General features: G+C 41.5%; 1 protein-coding gene across 14 annotated transcripts in view; it reads left to right on the forward strand.

Annotated features, from left to right (window-relative positions):
- tjp1b (tight junction protein 1b) overlaps positions 1-21,802 on the forward strand; it is a 59,456-nt gene extending 37,654 nt beyond the window's left edge. For 4 of the 14 annotated variants that reach the window (XM_044016607.1, XM_044016614.1, XM_044016617.1 and 1 more), the window contains 28 exons: positions 2,737-2,793; positions 4,517-4,641; positions 4,760-4,862; positions 4,991-5,306; positions 5,691-5,797; positions 6,414-6,582; positions 6,697-6,841; positions 8,060-8,071; positions 9,344-9,477; positions 9,671-9,776; positions 10,226-10,376; positions 10,964-11,072; positions 11,151-11,370; positions 11,572-11,756; positions 11,859-11,954; positions 12,033-12,115; positions 12,222-12,432; positions 12,540-12,640; positions 12,732-13,082; positions 13,338-13,559; positions 14,597-15,457; positions 16,469-16,560; positions 16,915-17,130; positions 17,248-17,384; positions 18,571-19,042; positions 19,179-19,396; positions 20,134-20,277; positions 21,647-21,802. In XM_044016607.1, coding sequence (XP_043872542.1) covers positions 2,737-2,793; positions 4,517-4,641; positions 4,760-4,862; positions 4,991-5,306; positions 5,691-5,797; positions 6,414-6,582; positions 6,697-6,841; positions 8,060-8,071; positions 9,344-9,477; positions 9,671-9,776; positions 10,226-10,376; positions 10,964-11,072; positions 11,151-11,370; positions 11,572-11,756; positions 11,859-11,954; positions 12,033-12,115; positions 12,222-12,432; positions 12,540-12,640; positions 12,732-13,082; positions 13,338-13,559; positions 14,597-15,457; positions 16,469-16,560; positions 16,915-17,130; positions 17,248-17,384; positions 18,571-19,042; positions 19,179-19,396; positions 20,134-20,277; positions 21,647-21,741 — 5,238 coding nt within the window. In that variant the 3' untranslated portion in view covers positions 21,742-21,802. The remainder of the gene's footprint in view (positions 1-2,736; positions 2,794-4,516; positions 4,642-4,759; positions 4,863-4,990; positions 5,307-5,690; positions 5,798-6,413; positions 6,583-6,696; positions 6,842-8,059; positions 8,072-9,343; positions 9,478-9,670; positions 9,777-10,225; positions 10,377-10,963; positions 11,073-11,150; positions 11,371-11,571; positions 11,757-11,858; positions 11,955-12,032; positions 12,116-12,221; positions 12,433-12,539; positions 12,641-12,731; positions 13,083-13,337; positions 13,560-14,596; positions 15,458-16,468; positions 16,561-16,914; positions 17,131-17,247; positions 17,385-18,570; positions 19,043-19,178; positions 19,397-20,133; positions 20,278-21,646) is intronic. The other 10 variants (XM_044016609.1, XM_044016615.1, XM_044016610.1 and 7 more) reach the window with 8 other exon arrangements.
- The last annotated feature ends 259 nt before the right edge of the window (positions 21,803-22,061 follow it).

A 22,061-nucleotide genomic window follows, 5' to 3' on the forward strand; every position in this document is an offset into this window, starting at 1 on the left:
GTCTTTGACTCCACAAAGTGCTTTGCGAGTATGATATTTAGGTTGTCATATTGTTATACAGTTTTCAGATGATCTAAAATGGTGACATGTTTGTGTTTGACAAATGTTAGGTCACTGTACCGACCGTGTTCACATAGATACAAATAAGATGTGCTCATTGGAAATGCCTAAAAGGCTTTTGATTTTAAATTAATTCAGTCATGTCTTATTTTAAACACAGTTGAGAGGAACCTTCAGACATGGCCTGAAAATGTCAGGCCATGAAACAACACCATACTGTTCCCCCTCTGTTGCCAGAGTAACAAGCTCTGCAGGAGGAGCAAACAAATACACTCCTTCAATCTGAAAGGTGTGTGTGATTAACAGGAGAGTGCGAGAGGGAGATAAACATTCCTGAAACCTGCCGAGGGTTTGTCCACTACTTTGATTTGTTTTACAACAGATCACTTTCTGAGAAGTTTATGTCTGGCATCACACTTATCATCACACTTTTTGAGCCCCAAAACAGAAGAATTCGGGCTTTGTGGCTGACATTTAGTCTGGACAGGTGGAAATGGAGATGAAACCACTGAGCACTCACCCTCATTTGCTTCCTGATTGGGTCTTATCAGACTGAACTGCCAGTGGTAAATGTAACACTTTGGAACAATTCTATTCATAAGCTTTAAGAGGAAGAATTGAAGAAATTCATTTTTTCTTTACTTTTCTCTCTTGCTGTTCCTTGTTTATAGTAGTAGCTCCTGCACCTAAGCAACCAATTGCAAATAAGATGGCTGAATGCATTATATTGTACGTCTGTGACTGTATTTATGTCTTTGAAGAATTTTTTAAAGTTGGAAACAATTACTGTAAATTACTGTATTATAAATTTAGACTAAATGAGTTATTTGCATCAGTGCTTCCAAATAGCTAATAAGAAAGACACAGTCTTTAATCCTTCCCCCTGGAGAGCAAATGTTCCAGTGAGAATTCATGCCTCTTTTTCCAGTATTCTTGTTAATATTCAGCTGTTGTTTTTTCCACGATGTTGGACTAGAAGTTCTCTTGTTTAAATCGTTGTTCCCCCCTCTTTGTGTGACTCCCGCCATGCTGGGAACGCCTGGGGTCACTTGTGTCCATTTATTCAGCTGCCTGTTTTTTTCCCCAGATGATGACTAACATTTCCCCACTGCTTCGACGTATTGAAGGAAGTCTTGGCTAGAACACAGTAGTCATTTACTTTTTTAAAAATAGAAAAGATGTTCACTGGGACTGTAGTAATTGTGTTTGGACCGTGGTTTAGCAAAATAAAAAAAAATGTAACTTTACTGTCCAGATGAAGTGCAATTTTCACTATCATATTTATACATGCACATAATTAAGCAGTGCATAATTAATAATAAAAAAATAATAAAAATGAGATGTGGGTCCATCAACATGAAGCTGGGCAGTTTTATCCAAGTTTAACTACCTGTGATCATAATGCGACATAATGTTGAGTCAGCATACAGCAAGTGTTTGTGTTTTCTTTATTAGTTGGAAATTATTGTCATTAGTATCATATCATTCTCCACCACTGGTATCTCCGCCTTATATTTGATTACAATAATTAATACTATAATATGAGCCAATTATATCAAAATGTTCAGCTTGATTACTCCACTGGCTCAGCTTCCACAAGTGCATTTTCACGTTCACGTTCCTTTGCTCATATTCCATCCTGCATAAATGTGCTGCAACATGAGATCATTCCTGGACCCACTGTCTGTGTTGGAGGTGTCAAAGAAGTTACCAGCAAAGCAGGATAATGTGTGATATTCTCAGCTGTTAAGGTCTTGGACCTTGGCTCAATTTACACCAAATATGGGAGCTATGCATTAAGTGCCGATGTAGGCTGTAATTTGCCTCTAGGGGATGGAGCTGATAGTATTTTATATGCAGTCATTGAATGTCTAATGTGTTGTGAGATTGTAGTGGAGATGAAATGATATAGAAGAAGAGATAAAATTGAGCAGCGGTGCTCAGAGAACAGTGCTGACCTAACAGATGAATGTGGCGACCTTTATCTTATGTGCTCTGGTTGTTAATCTGATGGTGTGCATGCTTTAATGTCTGATCGGCCTCGCTTTCAGTGGGTCGCCCTTGTGAACATCACAGTGTTTATGACTGTAATGAGTGCATTGTCAACATGGGAACTGTGGACAGACGATAAAGGAGTGTCTTTCTCCGGTTTGACACCAGTCTGTTTGACAACGTGTGTGTATGTGGTGCAAATAAAAGAACACAACACAACGCTGTTTGTATTACTGTACTCTAAAAATCCAAGCCAACCAAATAACATGCTGAGTGCAGCTCTCTGTCTTGTTGTGAAAGATTGCATCCTTATCAAATTTCACTCATGGAGCCTATAAACTCATGTCTGATTTCTCTTGCTCTTTACAAGTTTTACTTATTGTTTTCAGCTGGAATGGTATGCAGTGGTGTAATGATTAAATAAAACCAAACCCCAGCATATTGTTCATTTAAAAGATCAGACACAAACCCGAGCATTACAATATTCCATTTACATACCTCAGATTGATCTGTGTGTTAAATGGATAAACCCTATGTGTCTTGAACCACATTAATACATTATAAACAAACAAACACACACACACACACCAACTGTTGCAACAATTACAATTAAGGGCATTACTTTTTTGCTCATGGACTCTGTTAAACTGCTTATCTTAATCAGCGTCTGTCTTTTTCTTCCAGAGCGCAGCAATGGAGGAGACTGTCATTTGGGAACAGCACACAGTTACACTACACAGGGTAGGTAACTGTTATCCTCTGATAAGATGACATTTAGAACTTAAGATCACATCCACGGACTTTCTTTATTCAAAAACATGGTTTTTCCATTTCACATTTACATTTTGTAATTATTTCAAAAGTCTACCCTCTCTCTTACTTACTTGCTCTGGTGTGAATTTGCTTGGCCCCCGGCTGATTCTCTGCACTCAGGTCACAAATGAGTGCTTCACTCGAGAGTGATTTTTCTAATGCTCAGGCTGCTTCTGTGCAGGCTCATGAAACTTCTGCACCTAGCAGAGTGCTGTGAGTGGCATGTTCACTTTACTTCTTACAGCATCCCTTATGGGCCTGTACTGTTAAACCGGGTTCAGCAGATTATCAGAATGGTTAGTTTTCCTTTTTTTCTTTTTTTAATGGTACTATTACTCTCCTCAGATTTAATTGGTGTGAGGTTGTACTTTTATTTATTGCCTTCTTATTGCTGACATTCCACCTGACAGCTAACCAGGTAGCACAATCCTCCATGGGGATTTAGTATATTCACTTGCTCTATCTACTCTGCCACTTTGTCTCTCAGGATTAATTCATGAGCAAACATAAGGTGGAGACAGTCCAGGTCTGAGTCAGGTTGGCTGCTCATGTAATGCGTCTTGTTTTGCAATCTCTCCAGATGTGATGTCTAAGCAGATTCTGGTAGGAAAGGAAGGCAGTAAATATAGGTACATTTCATGTTACATAATTCACGTAAGAGAAAGAAGCAAGGTAGAGATGAGAACACGCAGCAATAGCTCATAAATTACCTGAGAGCTCTGTATTCAGGTAACACATTTTCTTCTTCACAAACAGCTGAATGTGTTTTAATCTCTACTAAACTCACTGTAGTGTTAATTGATATTACATTAGTAATTAAGGATATATTAATCAGCAATAGACTTTGGTGTGCATATATGAAAGGGTCCAACATCACCAGCTGTGTTTTATTTTTAAATGGTCATTGCATATAGTTACTTCTGTTTTCCGCTATCTTTCGTGTTGGTGAGTTCCTTTTACAGTCATTAACCCTGAAATACAGATACAGAAACATGTCAGCATCCATTTAGTTATTTGTTGCCTTACAGTAAGTGTAATCAACATGTAGAAGCCATCTAAATATATATAAAGTTATATTCCCATTCTGCAGATATTGCCGTCTTAATTAAATTCAAGGACAATTCGGACTAATTTAAAGTAAAATACAATCCACGCTGTCGAGTGATCTTCTGAACCTGGTTTAACAGTAACAACATGGAGGGGACGCTGTAAAAAGTAATGTGAGCAGCATATGTGCATGTAATTAAGAGGAATTTTCGAGAGAGGACAGTGTGAAATGAAGAAATTATTTTCTTAAAATAAAATCCCCTCCATGACGAAATGAATTCGAAGCACATCTTGTCTGCACTTTTTCAGTGAGAAGTGACAAAACACAGGTGTTATAAGGTGGAGATCTTCTTTACACTCCAGGTGCTACACTGTGCGACAATATGCAGAAAATGCAGTTGCTTAATTTTTGTTTTAAGCAACTGTGTGTAAAATTTTGCAACCTGCACTGTGAAACTGCATGTTGCAGCTGAAAGTCCCTCACCTCACCCTTCCAATGGTTTAACCACAGCTGAGAAAAAAAGTCTGTATTCATACATATCTTTTTTTAGTCCTTACAGAGAACAAAAAAACTGTCCTAATGTATTTGCTTCTGTGTGTGCAGGCACCAGGGTTTGGCTTTGGGATAGCCATATCAGGAGGTCGGGATAACCCTCATTTTCAGAGTGGCGAGACATCCATTGTCATTTCAGATGTGCTGAAAGGAGGTCCAGCAGAAGGCCTACTGCAGTAAGATGCTGTTCTTTTATTAGCCAAGCCCACTCAGATTTTCTGTAATTGGTAGTAAATTACACTGTCTGCTCTAGAAAGACTCCAGCTTGTCTTTCCTGGTGTTTCCTTTCTCCAGAGAAAATGACAGAGTCGTTATGGTCAATGCTGTCTCCATGGACAATGTGGAGCACGCGTATGCTGTCCAGCAGCTTCGTAAAAGTGGGAAAATTGCCAAAATTGTGAGTATCAAAGCCCCATTATTAATATGTTAGAGTATGTTATGGTCAAAAAAAAAAGCAGGACTGCGTGTGACTGTTTCACTCACTGGTTCTCGGGGCTGATCTCGTGTCTCATTTTCCTCGGTCAGACAATCAGGCGAAAGAGGAAGGTGCACGTCCCCATGGGCCGCCTTGGGGAGAGGGAAACTATGTCAGAGCATGACGAGGAGGAGGACAGCTATGATGAAGAGATATACGAGACCCGGAGTGGACGCAGTGGTGCTTACAGTGGTATGGGCGGGGCCATGGGCAGGCGCAGCGGCCGAAGTAGCGGGCGAAGGGACAGGGAACGTGAGCGCAGTGTCTCACGGGAGCGGAGTCTTTCCCCAAGGACAGACCACCGCTCACACAACCTGCCCCCACGTCCTGCCAAGGTCACACTTGTCAAATCCCGCAAAAATGAAGGTGAGGCTCACAAACTCGGGGGTTAATAGGACTGCAGGAGAGGTGGTGTTTTTTTTGTTTCTTTTAAACCTAGTACATTCAGTCAACAATAATCCAGGAAATCACCTGCAAGTTTTTTTACCCAATATGAGGCAGCTAGACGTTTGGAAGAGAATAAGACCTCCAATTCAGCATTGGTTAATTGCCAGAGTAAACCAGACACTCCAGCCTCAGCAAAATCTAAGTTAACTCAAGTTAATCTAAGTAGAGGAGCAATTTATCTTCTTTAATCAGTGCTGTTAATCCCACTGGGAGCAGCGGCTCTCAGCAGAGTGTGGTCAGTGTGGTTCACTTATGTGCAGTCTGTACTAACATCATCTTTGTTGCTGTCGTTCACTTTGTAAGCAGAATATGGCCTGCGCCTGGCCAGCCATATCTTTGTCAAGGACATTTCCCCTGAGAGTCTGGCTGCTAGGGATGGCAACATCCAGGAAGGGGATGTTGTACTGAAGGTGAGAGAGAGCGAGTGGGGGGATGGAGACTAGAAGCCTGCTGATCATTCGATATGTAAACATCTTAAAATATTCAAGATGAAAGAAACTACTGTAAATGATCCATTATTTAATATTGTACATTTTGGCTTTGAGATTTGCCCCTGCACTAGCTAATGTCTAATGCCACTTATTTTAGACGTTTTATGTAACTACATCAGAACAGATAAATAGTGAATTTTTGAAACTGAAACTTTTTGAAATAATTATTTCTCACATTCTGTTACTTTTTTTGAATACAAGCGACTAATAAATGAAGGTTAAATCAAACGGTTACTGGAAAGAATGATGCACATTCTGAAACTGTATCCATTTCCCTTGTCTGCTTTGTCTCCTGTGGGTTTCAAAATTGATTTCCCCCTGACATACAATCATTCAGCTTTGCAGTTAATTTACATTTGATCCTTTGGGCTTGCATTAATTGTATAAACGTAACTTATAATTTTATAGTCTTCCAATTTGAAACTAAGACTTAATTCTTTTATTTATAACAATTTCCTCTTTCAATTTCAGCATCTGTGTAAAAAATTATCTATTATGTAATTTCTAAGTCTTGCTTTTCTTCTGATTCTCTCAGATTAATGGCACAGTGACAGAGAACCTCTCCTTGATAGACGCCAAGAAGCTGATAGAAAGGTCAAAGGGCAAGCTAAAAATGGTTGTACAGAGGGACGACAGGGCTACACTGCTGAACATCCCTGACCTTGAAGACAGCATTCCTTCAGCCAACGCCTCTGACAGAGATGGTGAGAGCAGTGTTAAAGGTTGAATTCTGTTGAAATGGGGTACAGTTTGAGAGCAGGAACTGTCTGTGAGTATTTGTGAGTGAAATCATTGAACTCTGGCCCTTGTTTGATCAGACATTTCAGATATCCATTCTCTGGCATCCGATCATTCCAATCGATCACATGACAGACATCGTAGCAGCCGGTCCCGCTCTCCAGACAGAAGATCTGAACCATCGGATCACTCCAGACACTCGCCTCCACAAATCAGCAATGGCAGGTACAAACCATCTGTTCCTTTTGCTTTTAACTGTGATGAATGAAATGCAACAGATGAGTAAGTGCCGTTTGTACTGACATTAACACAGTTGTGATACTTTCTCTCCCAGATCAGTGGTTCTCAAACCTTTCATACCACCTGAGAAAGTATTGAACTCTCAAAGTAACAACAAGATTATCAGCAACGTTAAAATACAGTTGGGTAAATAGGACGAGCAAAATCAGACACTGATTTTTCACAGGAGGTGGATTTTTTCCCAATAACATAATTTGCTTTCTAATCATCATCCTCTTCCACACATATACTTCACACACTGATATAGCGAAATTAGATTAAGATGGAGCGAGAGATAACGTGACTCTAATTATTATTTAATTCATTTCATTTTTTTGTTATAGATCTCATTTTCTACTCCGGTCAAAATTCCTCTGCTCCTCTCTGATTACATACCCTGGTATATACAGTAGAACAGTATTTACAAAATAACATAGTTAACATAGTTAACATAACATAGAGGTGATCCTGAAAATTGATTAGTCAGGCAACAGAATACTATACCATTTTAAATAAGTGACTTATTGTTTCAATATTTTTTAAGCACAGATATAAGCACATTATTCACGTCTTTGTAGGATTTGGGAAACTTGGATGAACGTTCTTTACTTTCTGTGTCTTTTGAATAAACAAATAAAAAACTGGCAAATGGTAAATATTGAAAATAACTTAAACTCATGTATTTATTAGAATACTTTTTTTTTTTTATCACATTACGCAGTCCTAGTCTTAATGTCTGTGCTTCCTTGTCGGTCAAAGTGTGTCAGGACTTTTTTTTGTCTGAACTGCAAAGGACGTTCGATTTTATGTTTGGATAAATACACAGCCATCAGTCCATTCAGCACTTTTCTAACTGTAACCTTGTTTGAAAGTACCTCATTAATTCGTAATTTAAACTCAGTAGAGCGCCAGACTTATTCCTCTTTCACACTGCTTATTGACCTGAGGGAAAATAAAAGTCAAATGTTCACCTGCAAAAGAGTCCATCTTTGTCAAACTGGGGCTTGATGGCCGGGTCACTCATACTCTGTGTATGTTTCTAGCACAGGAAAATTGTAGAATGTAGCAACGGGAGAACGCTTTTGTGTGTGTGTAGTCTCATCAACACTGACACCCAACTGAGAGTTGTCTTCCCTCTTTCTTGCTTTTTCACATCAACAACAGTTGGAGAATACCGTAAGTCATCACTCACTATTCTGAGTGAACAGGTATAGTTGTAGTAATAGATTTAAAATAGAACAGCAGAAAGTTAAGTGTTGTTTACTTGGACAAACTGCAATTTTTCCAGAAGAGAAATGATGAATCAGCAGTTTTACATGATGAAGTATTGCCCATGACCTTATACAACACCCGCTTATTTAACAACACCTCTTATTATGGCTTGAAATAACCAAGGCCAGTGAAAGTCATCTCTGTCTCCTTCAGTCAACTGTCTCCTCTTTTACAAATTAGGAGTGGCTCTACCTCACTCACTCTTCTCCTTCAGTTAAATCCACTGTCACACTCACAGATTTGTATGTGTGTAAATTAGGATGCCAAAACCAAAATAATTGTAAAAAAAAAAAAGTAATTCCCTGATGACACATCTAAATCAACTATTTTGAGATGTTTGGAACAGGGTTTTATTGTTTATCTGATCCTGATCTGATGCCTTTGATCCTTTCTCTCACTCAGGGGGTTGGCAGCTAAAATGAGGGCTTCTTCAGAACAGATTGAAAAGGCAATTTGTTCCTCAGCAGCCACTCCAGTGTTACTCAGTCCGTGAATAAAGCTGCATTTTGTCGGCTCACTGCGCCAGTGAGCAGGCATGTGACCATAATCCTGAGTCACAGCCATAGACCCGGACCACTGGTCATCTTTCATTGCTCCCTCCTTGTTCCCTTCAGATTTCACATTTGAAACACATGTGGCGTGTCGGCATTTATCAAATTCCCTTGAAATGGGTAAATTCTGCCGTTATTTATGGTTATCTGACTCTGAACAGGCAGTGGCCATGTGTATGAGGTTACACACTCTTATTGTTTTAGATGTTGGCATCAAAGTCGGACCTCTGTTGGTCTAATGTCAGAACCAGTGAACCACAGTGAATTTCTCCTGAGGACAGAAGCTACTCTTGCACCTCAGTCATATAAGGTGATCGAAAAATAAACCATTTATGACTGGAAAGGCAAAGTTGTGACCTTCCACACTAAGACACAGCTTTGGACTCGAGTTGTCTTTCATCAATTTTTTTATTTTATTTTTTCATCAGCATGTGGCCCCTTCAGTCAGGAGGGAAAAAAATACTATAATACTAGATTAGATTTGGCCTAAGCTTTGTTGTGTGTAGTTAAGAAGTTGCAGCCTTGAATGTTTTGCCTCCAAAATCTGCATCTTCACGGTCAGATCCATCTTTTGTCTTTGTATTCCTAAGATAAATTGTACAAAAAAATCTAATTTTGTCCATAGTCACAGAAGCCGTGATGATGAAAGGCTCTCAAAGGCGGCATCAACACCAGCAAAGCTATCAGAGGATATTCCTATACCCAAACCGAAGGAGTCAGCCATTACCAGAGAGGAGAAACCGCTGCCACCACTCCCAGGTTAGAGACACAAGCATTAGCCCTTAACCAGATCATTTGTTTTCATTATAAAAGGATTAATTAGTAAACCAAAAAGAATGTTAATCTGGCTCAAATCCACACACCTGAGATTTGTGGACAAAGTCATTTGCAGCTAAATGTTAAATGGCTTCACAATAGTGAAATGAGTTAACAACATGTTTTTATGTTTTAGAGCCCAAACCAGTGTATGCTCAGCCTGGACAGCCAGATGTAGACCTGCCTGTCAGTCCCTCTGATGCCCCTGTGCCAAGTGCTGCCCATGATGATAGCATCCTACGGTAATAAAGAGACAATATAGAAATCTACAAAGCGTAAACTTATGTGTACATCATTTCCCAGCTCACCCTATTAAAAAGAAAAGTCACCTGTGTGTAAAAGATTTAAAATTGCTGTTAGTCATTTGTTTGTATAGTTGTAATAAAAATGTAGCATACAAGGTTGAGAATTTAGTGCTGTTAATCAATGTATTATATGGCATAAATGGCATAGAATTTCACTAAACAAACTGTGGTTATTTTTGTTGACAGTAAAATATTGAAATGTTCTCTGGGATTGTATGTTTTCTTATTCTACACAGTACAGTTTTGTAATATTTGCTTTGTAAGCTCCCATAAAGGTCAATTATATGAAAAGAAATGGAGAAACCTGCATTGGCAAACACGTTTGTGAACTATTCATAAACTGAGGTTTTTGTTCCAAAGAAAATTTCATCCTGTGATGTCCTCAGGCCAAGCATGAAGCTGGTGAAGTTCAAGAAGGGTGAGAGTGTGGGGCTGCGTCTGGCTGGAGGGAATGATGTTGGCATCTTTGTAGCTGGAGTGCTGGAGGATAGCCCAGCTGCTAAGGAGGGCCTGGAGGAGGGCGACCAAATTCTCAGGGTGAGCTCCTTTTATTTTTAACACAGCAAGTTATAAACTGATCCAGACCTAATTTTTAAAATCTGAAAATAGGCATATGTTGAAAACCTATAACTGTTAGCCTGTGCTACAATGTGTGTACCCAGTGTCTGTGAAAAGCCTTGTTTTATGAGGTATGCATTCTCAAGCTTCTCCCTTTTTTTAATTCATGTGGTTTTATGCATTAGCTGCTCCAAAATTCCCGTGCCTCCTGGCTGGTCTCCTAGCAATGGCCCTGAAAGAACACACACACATTCACACACACAGCTGTCATCTTGTTGTGCTTGTCCCATTTTCTCTGTCATATATCTTTCTGTTCGTACCTCCTCCTCTTTTCTCCAAGTATACTGACGAATGACTTGAGCTCTTGCAGTGCAGTAAAAACTGCAGTTACCAAGGCAATGCTGAGAAGGAGTCGAGCAATGTAAACCTTTACCCATAACTAGAGATATGCGTTTTCCGACATGCACTCTAATAAAAAGTTCCACGAAACTGAAACTTCCAAATTGTCAACAGTGAAGTTCTGTGTAAAACCTAAAACATTAACCCAAGTTTTAACCAAATTTCAGGTAAACAATGTAGATTTTGCAAACATAATCCGAGAGGAGGCGGTGCTGTTCCTCCTGGACCTTCCTAAGGGTGAAGAGGTCACTATTCTGGCCCAGAAGAAGAAAGATGGTAAGTGAAGTGAATGAGTAGAGGAAACAAGGAAACTCAATTCTATTCCTTTTAACTCCCTCGCTGTCTCTTGTTCAGTGTATCGGCGGATTGTGGAGTCTGATGTTGGCGATTCCTTTTACATCCGGACACACTTTGAGTATGAGAAAGAATCTCCATATGGGTTAAGCTTCAACAAGGGCGAGGTGTTCCGTGTGGTCGACACACTCTACAACGGCAAGCTTGGCTCCTGGCTTGCTATTCGCATTGGCAAGAATCACCAAGAGGTTGAAAGAGGCATTATTCCCAACAAGAACAGGTGACGACAACAGACATGCTTCGCGCTGTCTCAAAGAATGACGTGTCCCTCTGTTTGTATTACATTTGTTATGATTATCGCAGCGTGTAATGTCCTCAAGTACTGGCAGTGTCGAGGTTAGCTGTGCCAAGTTTATGGCACTATTTATGACACTGTTAACATATAAACTGAGGGACTTGTCCTTCTGCTGTTTGTCAACAGAGCGGAGCAGCTCTCCAGCGTGCAATACACTCTGCCCAAAACAGCAGGTGGTGACAGAGCTGACTTCTGGAGATTCCGTGGTCTTCGCAGCTCAAAGAGGAACCTGAGGAAGAGCAGAGAGGACCTCTCCTCCCAACCAGTCCAAACAAAGTTCCCAGCATATGAAAGAGTCGTACTTCGAGAGGGTTAGTGTTCTCATCATGTCTGCCAGGCTGTATATTCTACCAACATGAGACTGCTTTCATTGTTGTTGTTCATTTCTTTTTTTTGTTCATATTTTTGCACAGCTGGTTTCTTGAGACCAGTAGTCATTTTTGGGCCCATTGCTGATGTTGCTCGAGAAAAACTCGCCAGAGAAGAGCCAGATCTTTTTGAGCTTGCAAGTATGTTCTTATATTATATATTGCACATTTATTAAAGTTAAATATATATTTCATTAATTTGTTGAACCACATTTACAGAGAGTGAGCCAAGAGATGCAGGAACAGACCAGCGTAGTTCTGGAATCATTCGTCTTCACACCATCAAACAGATTATTGACAGAGTGAGTATGAATACGGTTTTATCATATACAATTATAGATTTTTGGTTCATTTCACCACATATATGTATCCTTTGTCTGTCTTCTTTGCTGTTCTTATCACGTGAAGGACAAACATGCTGTGCTGGACATCACCCCAAACGCTGTGGACAGGCTGAACTATGCTCAGTGGTATCCAATTGTGGTCTTCCTAAATCCTGATACTAAGCAGGGTGTGAAGAACATGAGGACCAGACTGTGTCCTGAGTCCAGGAAGAGCGCCAGGAAGCTCTATGAGAGGGCCATCAAACTGAGGAAGAATAATCACCACCTGTTCACAAGTGAGTGGTCCTAGAGTTAAAATTCAGTAAATTCTAAATGTGAATTTACTAATGTATGTTTCATTCATCATGAGGTGATAGTAACTCAAAATATTGTCTTTTTTAAGCCACCATTAACTTAAACAATATGAATGATGGCTGGTACGGAGCTCTGAAAGAAACAACCCAGCAACAGCAAAACCAGCTGGTATGGGTTTCAGAGGGGAAGGTGAGAAAAAAAAATATAAATCTTTTCTATCCCACTGCGTTGAACACCATTTTAATGATTTAATAATTGACAATTTCTCTTCTCTGCTCAGGCGGATGGTACTGCTGAGGATGACTTGGACATCCATGATGACCGTTTGTCGTACCTGTCAGCACCAGGTAGCGAATACTCCATGTATAGTACTGACAGCCGCCACACGTCTGACTATGAGGACACAGACACGGAAGGGGGAGCGTACACAGACCAGGAGCTTGATGAGACTCTGAATGACGAGGTGGGTCTGCCCACGGAGCCTGCCATCACTCGTTCATCAGAGCCTGTGAGAGAGGACCCACCTGTAATTCAGGACACACCGGTTTACCCTGGATACCAGCACCCTGCGCAGCCGGAACCATCCAGCCGCATAGACCCTGCTGGGTTTAAGATGGCCACGCCGCAGCAGGTGAGGTTCATATCTGTCTTTGCAGGCAGTCCTTTCTGCAGGCTTTGCCTGTCAGAAATGAATGTACGGCTTAGTAATCTTTGCTTAGTAATCAACGTGTTTTAGAAGCTACTGGTATGTTATTCCAGCTGCATCTTTACTGGCTGGTGTAAAACTGATTCAGTGTAAGGAAGAAGGTCGTGGTGTTGGGGTGAGCTGTGCTTTGTGTGCCTTTGGCAGGCTGTGTTATAAATGTCTCTTAACAATACTTCACAGCAAGATGAGGCTGCTCTACCCTTGCCCTCGTTGCCTCCAACGGCGGTAATGCCCTCTGCTGTTGAGCAGCCTGTGCAGCTAGAGGAGCCGACTGCTGCAGCCGCAGCTCCTCAGGCTGACTCACTTAACAGCCCCAGCCCTGCCCCTGAGCTTATTCAGCCCCCACCACCACCACCATCACACGAATCCTTCCCATCTGGACCGTCTGGTCCAGAACCAAAGGTACCCACTGTTTCACCAGCCCCTTGGACTGGGCCTGGGCCTCCGGCTGCTGTTTTAACTGCCTGTCTTCTCGCACATGCTTTCCACTCGCTCTCTGCATGAAATGCCCACACTGTGTGACTCACTGATCCCACTGTGTGCCTCTGGCTCCCAGAGAAAACGTGTGACAGACAAGTCCACATGCACGACAGTGGGCTGGGAGACCAGAAGGACTGGTACACGTCTAAATCTTTGACCGGGGTGAAGACATCTTCTACCAGCCTTAACTGTTGCCTCTTACTTCCTTTGCATGGCTCCTAATGGTTTTGGATTCCTTTCAGCTTTAACTCTTCTCTGTAGATGAACAATAGTGGCACTCGCAGTGGCATTGTAGTAGTAGATGTGTGGTCTGTTGTAGTGCCAGTAGTTTGACATGGCAAACTGAATGTTGGTTGCATGATGAAAGCTAACCTGCAGACAGTACTGGTAATGATTTCTATCAAGTGATTCTCACTGTGGGAAAACAAATTTATATAGCACACTGCATTATTTTGTCTCTTAGTCATCCTCTTGTAGATGCCAACAAGTCAACCTTCTTCCATAGAGAGCACTGAAACTTGATTTGCTGTCTACAGGCTACACATCATATGTTTGAAATGAGGCCTTTCAGAAATGTACAAATTGCTTGTTAAATCAACATTTTTTAAATGTTAAAATGATGTTGAAGAGTTGAATCCACTTGTGTTCGGACTGTTGTGTATGGATGATTATCATTCTTGAAAGGCATCTTATCAAACAGGCATTCAGGTCTGTTTTGGATAAAGGTTTGCTTGTTTTATTGCACTTTGACTCGATGTTTGTTTTAATTAAAAGAATATTTCTTGTAAGCTGACTTTTTTTTTTATTTTCTCAACCTTGAATTTACTCTCGAAGTAATGCTTACGCTTGTGTTGGAAAAACAATTTCAATTGCAGCTTTCTGTACTGGGCTTTTTGGTATGTTTTTTTCTCAAAGTAATCATATGGTGGATCTATTCATTCAGTCTCATTTCTTTACAGATGTACAAGAAAGAGCTGTACAATATGGAGGACCCTGTCCGGATTAACCACGGTCTGAAACCGTCGATGAGCTACAGTCACCAGCCGCCGTACCAGGACAAACAGCCATACCGTGAATATGACCACCCGCCTTATGGATACGATGGAGGCGGCTACACAGAACCAAAGCCTCACAACACTGACTCTCATCTGCACTACGACAACCGTGTGCCTCATTACAACGAACAGTGGACGCCCTATGACCAGCAAACCTCACCCTCCCAGCCCACAGGGTACCAGACGGGCCACCAGCAACCTATGGGCTACAACCCCCAGTCCCCCTATGAGGATGGACCAGGGAGGGACTACAGCCCTCCTCAGCCACGTTATGATGAGGGCTTACCAGTGGGATATGATGGCAGACCACGCCATAGTAAACCTGGGCCCATTCGTTATGATGAACCCCCTCCTCCACCCCCAGCAAGCTATGATGCCCGCTCTCCTTATGATTCAGAAACTCATGGCTTCCCCATCAATTCACCGCGTTCACCAGAGCCTCCAAAACAATATTACGGTGATTCTGGTCTGAGGCCCACTTATATTCCAGGGCCTCCAAACCGTGGCTATAAGCCAGGTGTACATGAGCCTATAATAAACTCTGAACCCACCGCCCCCCCTCCTAAAGCAGAGGCCCTGCCCTCTCCAGGTGAGCCAGCGATCACTCCAGGCTCCAAACCTCTCCCACCTCTGCCAAGGGAAGACCTAGATGAGGATCCGGCCATGAAACCACAGTCGGTGCTCAACAGAGTCAAGATGTTTGAGAATAAACGGTCTGTTTCTATGGACAGGGCAAAAGAGGGAGGAGAGTTATCAGCACCCAGGGTAGGTTGGAGTCACAAGTGACCTAATTCTGATCTTTTCCTTCCATGTGGCACAAAATCAGATATGACCAATGACAGTGTAAGCAGGAAAAAAGCACTTATCACAAGCACACAGATTCACATATCGTCAGATCAGTTTGGGGCCTCATTCATATGTGGAAATAAAAAGGAAACTGGGTTAGGGTTAAATCAGATATGTGCATTTGCCTCTACAATGTAAGCAGACAAGTCAGATATTCCCTAGTCAATGCGGATTAAGTGTCTTTAAAAATGGGATGTGCCATAGTACGTAAATGCATGTATCGCATGGCTATCTTTCAACTTGTGCAATGATCAACAAGGGCTCTAACCAGTGGAGTCGTGCTGTGATTTCATGCATTTTAAGCTGTTCAAGGATATCTAAATTTCTAAAGAACACCACTTTCACTTCCGTATCAGCCTTCTAACCATTTTCATGTCAGTAGACACGTATGGTTTGTGTCCCCAAATGTGGATATCAGATATGGGTCACTTTTGAAAGACAATGTAAGCAGGTCATCCAAAAATATCAGATTCAGGCAACATATCGGAATTGATCGCCATGACCTGCAGTGTAAATGAAGCCAGATATGTAGATAACAAAATATATAACTGAATTCTTGTCCAACATCTGGATCTAATGTAGAGACATGGTCATGATGGCAATTCTCCCTGTATGAACCAAAACGGGGAGCTCAACATGAGATGACAGGGCTTTTTGCAACAGTTAGTGTTTCAGAAATCTGACCAAGAGCTGTTCCTTATTTATAGAGAGAAAACCATGTCCAGACACAACTGCTCTAAACCAGGTTTTGACACCTGACCTCCAATATACTATAGAATGGGGTAGAAAGTATTTCAAATGAGAGTAGATGCTATTTCCTCATGTCAAAAAATTAGACATGAAAGAAAGAAGTATAACACTGATATATTGTGGGAATTAAAAAGAAAGGGTTTGTAGAGTTGCTCTTAGAATACTTTCTTTATTTTTCAGCCTGCAGATGTTCCTAAACCTGTGAGTGCACCTGGTCCAGTCCTCAAAGCCAATTCCCTAAGCAACCTGGAGCAGGAGAAGTCCACCTATAGGTATGTAGTTCTCATTACAACACACTGGGTTTCAAAGCAACTGAGAGAAAGACAATTCTCAAGGTCCTTGCCAAGAAGGCACAAATTTATTTACTGTTTGAGCACCATCTAGTGGTGTTAATGTCACCATGCAGCACATTGACGAGGGTGCACCATGCAGAGCCATGCAAACGGCAACCCACATTGCTTGTTGTGCTAAGAAGTTCCGATGAACTAGTCATATGTATATCATAATCGGAATAAAAGTCTTCTTTCTTTAATGCTTTGTTGAGCTGCCTTTGGGTTAGGCCTGCTGTGAGAGTCTCTGCAGCTGCTCACCTTGCCCTAAGTTTTTTTTTTTGTTTTCCACTGCAGGGCTCCTGAGCCACAGAAGCCCCACACTAAACCACTGGATGATATAATGCGTTCCAACCACTATGACCCAGATGAAGATGAGGAGTACTACAGAAAGCAGTTGTCCTACTTTGATCGCAGAAGTTTTGACAGCAAAGCCATGGGCCAGCCTCCTCCTGGCATGAATCGCTTCCATGATCTGCCCAAACCAGCTCAACTGTCCTACCCGTACAACAGGTATCACGGCATACCTCCTCTGCCCAGAGCATTTGCTGGTGGATAAAGTCAAAGCTTTGTACTCGCAGTACAATCTTGAGTAATAATAAATGTATTGTTGCTGTCTTTCCACTGCAGAGTTGAGTCTGTTGAGAAAGTGAGTCCAGTGGAGAAAAGATATGAACCCCTGCCCCAGATCAGCCCCTCCTCTCAGTATGGACCTCCTGTCTCCTCCATCCCTCCTAACACACTGCCTAAACTCAGCCCCAGTGATGGTAAGCTCTCACATATTTATTCATGCTTATTAAACATTCATCATGTGCTTATCACACATGTAAAATAATGCTATAGCATATAACATATAACAATGTGTCACCTCTGTTTTAATGCTACAATGAGTTACCAGTTCAATAATTCATCACTTGTTTGTAAATCAGTGCAGTACTGTGGATGTTTACCCACCCAAGTGTTTCTCTTCTGCTCCTTCGCTGTGCCAACAGTGTAAAGCATTAGCTTAAAATAACTACATCAAATCAGCCAATGTCAACAAATGACCAGCTCCCAGCATTAAAAAGACTCCACTAGAGCTGTGCTATATTACTTGCATATATAATATATATATATATATATATATGCTTCTTATTGTTCTACACATTTGCTTTGTTTGTGCCACAAATATAGATGGGGCTTTCTTATCTATATTGCCCACAGCTAACACAGCTCAGGAGTTAGCTGTGGGCAACTGAACTTGAGTCCAATTGTCTACAGCTAACTACTAAATATGACCATGACCTGGACGACTAAGCACCTTCACCAGACCCAAGGATTACTTGATTAATCAATAAAATAATGAGATATGCATCATTTAAGAAAATACACGTTAGTTGCAGCCCTAGAGATATTACAGACGAGAACCACACAAGTACAGTGGAGCTGTAATCTAAACAAATGCCAGTCTCACGGATGGATGTTTGCTGTGTCAACAATATGGCCTCAATTTACACAGTCAAGATGTATGAGTTAATGAATACATTGTGTTATCTGATAATGGTCATTACACCATCATGAGTCATCACTGGGCTTTACAATCTGAACACATAGTGACATCCTCTGTTCTCAGACCCTCACTACAGGTAATGATCAATGCCGCCCCAAAAACTCTTTTAACAGAGCCAGACCTAGGTGTGCAAACACATTCCACTGCATTCAGCACAATGTATTTCCATTCACAGCTGCTGGTGTCAATAATAACAGAGGTTATTGTACCTAGTTACTTTACCCAAAAATGCATATAACTCTTTAGTTACAACTGCAAGGTTTGCTAAAAAAATTAATAAATAAAAAAAATAATAGTTTGATTATGCAAATAAAATAGTATAGTATAGTATTTAAACTTAAAAATAAATTACAATAACGGTGCTTGTATTAAACTCTTTCCTATCCTCCTCATCAAATGTCTAGCTAACTCCATACCTGAACCACTGAGCTCACCCAATCCTAAACCTGAGATGGCAGCTCTCAGGCCTGCCAGTCGGGATGAACCAACACCCGGTAGCTACCTGCCCCCGAGGGGCCTCCCCGACAAATCACCAGTCAACGGCACCGATGCAGCGCCCCCAAAGATGCTTGGTACTCCAGCTCCGACTAGCTATAACCGCTACGTCCCCAAGCCTTACACCAGCTCAGCTCGGCCCTTTGAGCGCAAGTTTGAGAGCCCCAAGTTCAACCACAACCTGCTGCCCAACGACACACAGGTGAAGACCGACCTCCTCACCATGCCCGGTGTGGTGAGTAGCACCAGTGGGAAGCCTCAGTTGTCTCCACAGCCCCTCGATCACGACAGTGGCCTGGACACCTTCACACGCACTATGGACAACAGGCCCAAATACCAGCACAATAACATCAACGCCATCCCTAAGGCCATTCCTGTCAGGTAAGAACCTCACTCACCTGTTTTTACATCCAGCAGCAGCAGCAGCAGCAGCAGCACAGTCCTTCCTCTCCTCATGTCCTCTGCTGGGAACTTTTCTGTAGCAGTTTCACTGATTAGGTGAACTTCTTTTCCTCAGCCCCACTGCACTGGATGACGATGATGAAGACGAAGGGCACACGGTGGTGGCTACAGCCCGTGGCATCTTCAACTGTAACGGAGGGGTTCTGAGCTCCATAGAGACGGGCGTCAGCATCATCATCCCCCAGGGTGCCATCCCCGAGAATGTGGAGCAGGAGATTTACTTCAAGGTGTGCCGGGACAACAGCATCCTGCCCCCCCTCGACAAGGAGAAAGGTCAGCACTGCACTGCTGCTCGTTACATCCAAAACATGGCAAGGAATAAGAATATCATCCTGTCTCTCCTGCCTGATCGGTCATTCTGAGCCGTGTGGAGCAAAAGCAACATTTCAACAATGATGATGATGCTCATTTCCACTGATTTCCTCTTCTTCGGCACAACACTAAGACACACAACACTAAGACACTCATTCATTTTCCAGCCATTAGCATAGCTGTTAGCCATTAATGTTTGGAGTGAAGCTTGCTTTTTAAAGCTTGGGACAGAGCTCAGTATTTTTTTACTTCATTTAAGGAACGAGAGAGTAAAAGATGCAAAACAGTAGCCACAGTTTGTTACGTTCTTCTTCTGATTCGTTTTGTTTCCTTTGACGTCACAATTTTACACATGGGTGACATAAAAGCAGAACGACAACTTGCAATCAGAACAGTGTTAATCACCTTTATTTAGCAGCTTAACTTGGGTTCATAAGTCACAGGTTTTGCTGTTAATTTCAGTGTGAAAGAGGCTGAATAAAGCAGCCATAAAGTAAAAGAAAGAAAAGTGACATAGGCTACTTTTAAACTGAAAATAGTTGTGATCCAACATTAAATAATCCATGTTGGCATATTTTAGGTGAAGTATTTAGTCAGAGGTTAATACTTACTTAATTAACCTGGTAAATCAGTTGGCAGCAGATTATCCTGTGTGCTTATTAACTTGTGGCATTTAAATCCTGCGTGACTCTTTGCAGGAGAGACACTGCTCAGTCCACTGGTGATGTGTGGCCCTCATGGACTCAAGTTCCTGAAGCCGGTGGAGCTGCGTTTACCTCACTGTGCGTCCATGACTCCTGATGGTTGGTCTTTTGCTCTAAAATCCTCCGACTCTTCGTCGGGTACGCTGTCCCCTCTCTGTCCTTTTGGGTCTGTGGGCTTCATGTAGTGATTAGAGAAGAGAGTTTCTTTGTGACTCAGTCATTTAAACCGTCTCACTTGTTTTCCCTTTTGCACTCACGTCTTTATTTTGCATGTTCTGTTGGGACTGTGGCATTGTTTCCTATTGGACTCCATATTCTTTACAACCAAAGACCATTATCACTCAAAATTCAACTGTCACTCAATCTGTCAAACATTTGCTTCACTGATTTGATCTGAATTAGTGGTGCATGGTAGAGATTCTTAATATACTTCAGATTATTATGTTGACCTACAGTGCAATGTTTTTTTATGGCTGAGTTTAGCAAGTGCGTGGGGATTGAGAACACACTTCACATATCCAGGGTTTCCCATACATTAATCAATGCATGGTGACAGAATCAATTTGTGACGGTCAGTGTTGATTCTGTCCTTGTTTTTTCCCGAACGCGATTTTCAATAACAAAACATATCGTTCTGTTCATTTATCTCCCTGCCCGCAGCTCTCTCTCTCTCACACACACACACAGAGACACACAGTCACGTACACACACACACTAAAAGCTCATTTGTCTGCCCTTCTCTCCACACGTACGATGTCATCGTATTTTTCTTCTTTGTGTCTCGTTTTGCAAGTTCAGTAGATGGCACTACAGTAGACCACACAAGTACAGTAGTATTCATTATATAGTATGGTAGATTCATATTTTCAACAGAGATGTAGTTAGTTATGTAGTAATTGAACAAAGGGGTGAAAGAAGTCTCGCAAGAGAAATAAAGAGAAATTATCATGCAATAGTTACTTTTAAGACATACCACCCAGCCCTAATCTGTGTCCTTAATAATTTTGGTAAAAGATCAATTATTTTAAATCCTATTAAAAAACAGAAATGCCAAACATTACCCCAGCTCTTATGTTTTCCTCCTTTTCATTATGCAATTTCACCACTTTTCTTGTTATTTTCTTCTGACATTTCAGGCAGTACAACATTCAATTCTCAGTTAACTGACTAATCTGTATGTTGTGAGCACTTACAGTTGTCTGTTGTGCAACATGGCCGTTTACTTAGTCAACATATATGCAGTCAGTTAACAGACAGTTTACATTAACGCAAAATACACCTAAAGCATGTATTTTGCTTTAAATGACTTAAAATTATGATTTTAAGTCATTTTCACTGACATGTGCATTTGCATGTGGTGGCTGACATATCCTGTATCCATATATGCATGCAATCATCACAATAATCAGTGCTACATGTTCTTATTGTGTGTTGTGTTCCATGCATTATGAGACAAAGTCAGGTTCTCCAGTGGCTCACATCATCATGTCTCTTTTTTTCCCCACAGGTGATCCAAAAACCTGGCAAAACAAGTCTCTCCCTGGAGACCCAAACTACCTGGTGGGTGCAAACTGTGTATCTGTGCTCATTGACCACTTCTGAAGAGGGCAACAGCTGGCCTGTTACTGAATGTGATAAACTTAGGGACGTCAGCCCCCCATAACGCCCCCACCCCGCTGTGCTCCCTGCAGCGAGTCGGGCCGCACAATGCCTGATGAAGAATGAACTCGATACTCTCATGTTGTTTACTGTGCCCAAAATTAAAAAAAAAAAAAGAGGAGAGAAACAAACACATACGAAGAGAGTGTCCAGTCATCTCCAAGGCTGTACTCTTTTTCTTCTTTTTTTCTTTCTTTCTTTTTGGTGCTTTCAAGGCTTGCAAAAAATGAAGAATAAAAGAAGTTATTTAAAACAAAGGAACT

The sequence above is a fragment of the Solea senegalensis genome, unplaced genomic scaffold (genome assembly GCF_019176455.1).
Source record: "Solea senegalensis isolate Sse05_10M unplaced genomic scaffold, IFAPA_SoseM_1 scf7180000014697, whole genome shotgun sequence".
Taxonomy (NCBI): Eukaryota; Metazoa; Chordata; class Actinopteri; order Pleuronectiformes; family Soleidae; genus Solea; species Solea senegalensis.